The sequence below is a fragment of the Melospiza georgiana genome, unplaced genomic scaffold (assembly GCF_028018845.1).
Source record: "Melospiza georgiana isolate bMelGeo1 unplaced genomic scaffold, bMelGeo1.pri scaffold_29, whole genome shotgun sequence".
NCBI lineage: Eukaryota > Metazoa > Chordata > Aves > Passeriformes > Passerellidae > Melospiza > Melospiza georgiana.
In genome coordinates this window covers 1,613,557-1,615,174 of record NW_026652215.1, presented here as the reverse complement: position 1 = coordinate 1,615,174, position 1,618 = coordinate 1,613,557, and the positions used below count along the sequence as shown (strand labels likewise).

General features: G+C 52.6%; 1 protein-coding gene across 1 annotated transcript; it reads left to right on the top strand.

The window, feature by feature from the left end:
- The first annotated feature begins 332 nt into the window (after positions 1-332).
- On the top strand, positions 333-1,280 carry LOC131096453 (olfactory receptor 14A16-like). The gene has a single exon (XM_058044792.1). The coding sequence runs from the start codon at positions 348-350 to the stop codon at positions 1,278-1,280; it is 933 nt and encodes a 310-aa protein (XP_057900775.1). The 5' UTR covers positions 333-347.
- Positions 1,281-1,618: the final 338 nt, after the last annotated feature.

Sequence of the window (1,618 nt, the reverse complement as noted above, 5' to 3'; positions counted from 1 at the left end):
CCCCTCCACCTGAGAAAGGTTAAAGCCCAGAGAATCTCTGAACAGGTCAGAATGAGAGACCATCTACCCTCACTTTCCATTCATCACTTTACCTCACAGAATGCACTCTGTTTCCCTGGGGGGAGCAGAAATTCTAAGACTTTCTGATATCCAAGAATAGCAGCAGAGAAAGGGAGAAGCTTTTGAAAAGAACCCCAGATCTCCAAAAAAAAAAAAAAAAAAAGAGTGTGTGTGTCTATTCCAGAGGAGGGTATATGGAAAATGGCTTTTATTTTGGTGACAGGTATCTCCTCTAAATCTTTGCTGTCCTTTCTTCATGAACAGGTCCCCATGGCCAGCGGCAGCAAATGTCCAACAGCAGCTCCATCAGGCACTTCCTCCTGCTGGCATTGGCAGACACGCGGCAGCTGCAGCTCCTGCACTTCTGCCTCTTGCTGGGCATCTCCCTGGCTGCCCTCCTGGGCAACAGCCTCATCATCAGCGCCGTAGCCTGTGACCACCACCTGCACACACCCATGTTCTTCTTCCTGCTCAACCTGGCCCTCAGTGACCTGGGCTGCATCTGCACCACTGTCCCCAAAGCCATGCACAATTCCCTCTGGGACACCAGGGACATCTCCTACACTGGATGTGCAGCCCAAGTCTTTATGATTTTTTTTTTTCTTGCAACAGAGATTTGCCTCCTGACCATCATGTGCTATGACCGCTATGTATCCATCTGCAAACCCCTGCACTACGCGACCCTCCTGGGCAGCAGAGCTTGTGCCCACATGGCAGCAGCTGCCTGGGCCAGTGGCTTTCTCAATGCTCTGCTGCACACAGCCAATACATTTTCCCTGCCCCTGTGCAATGGCAATGCCCTGGGCCAGTTCTTCTGTGAAATCCCACAGATCCTCAAACTCTCCTGCTGCAAATCCTACCTTAGGGAATTTGGGCTGCTTGCTGTCAGTGTCTGTTTATCATTTGGTTGTTTTGTGTTCGTTGTTTTCTCCTATGTGCAGATCTTCAGAGCTGTTCTGAGGATCCCCTCTGAGCAGGGACGGCACAAAGCCTTTTCCACCTGCCTCCCTCACCTGGCCGTGGTCTCTCTTTTCTATAGCACTGGCACATTTGCCTACCTGAAGCCCCCCTCCATGTCCTCCCCATCCCTGGATCTGGCCCTGTCAGTTCTGTACTCGGTGGTGCCTCCAGCCCTGAACCCCCTCATCTACAGCCTGAGGAACCGGGAGCTCAAGGCTGCCGTGTGGAGACTGAGGACTGGATGGTTTCAGGAACATTAAACTGTTGGCCAGTATTTGCAAATCACGTGTAATTAAAATAACCTTTAATACTTCTTGTTAGTTTCATTTTGGAGGTTCTTTGTCCTTGTTTAAAATTTTAAATATTTTCTACAAAGTGATGTCATTGTTTGTGCCAACTTGGTGTTGCCAGTGCGGCTGCTGTGGCCCTGCCCCGCTGCCCTGGTGGCCCTGGTGTTGCTGTAGGGCCTGAGTGCTCTGGGGGCCGGGCACAGCCCTGGGGGTGGCAGTGCCGGGGCTGCAGCAGGGACAGGCCATGGGCACTGCTGGGGCAGCGCTGACACCTCAGGCCAGGGCCTGGGGGCTCCAGGCTCCTTGCC

Coding starts and splice junctions, on each gene's coding strand:
- LOC131096453 (XM_058044792.1), top strand. CDS start 348: ATGTCCAACAGCAGCTCCATCAGGCACTTCCTCCTGCTGGCATTGGCA.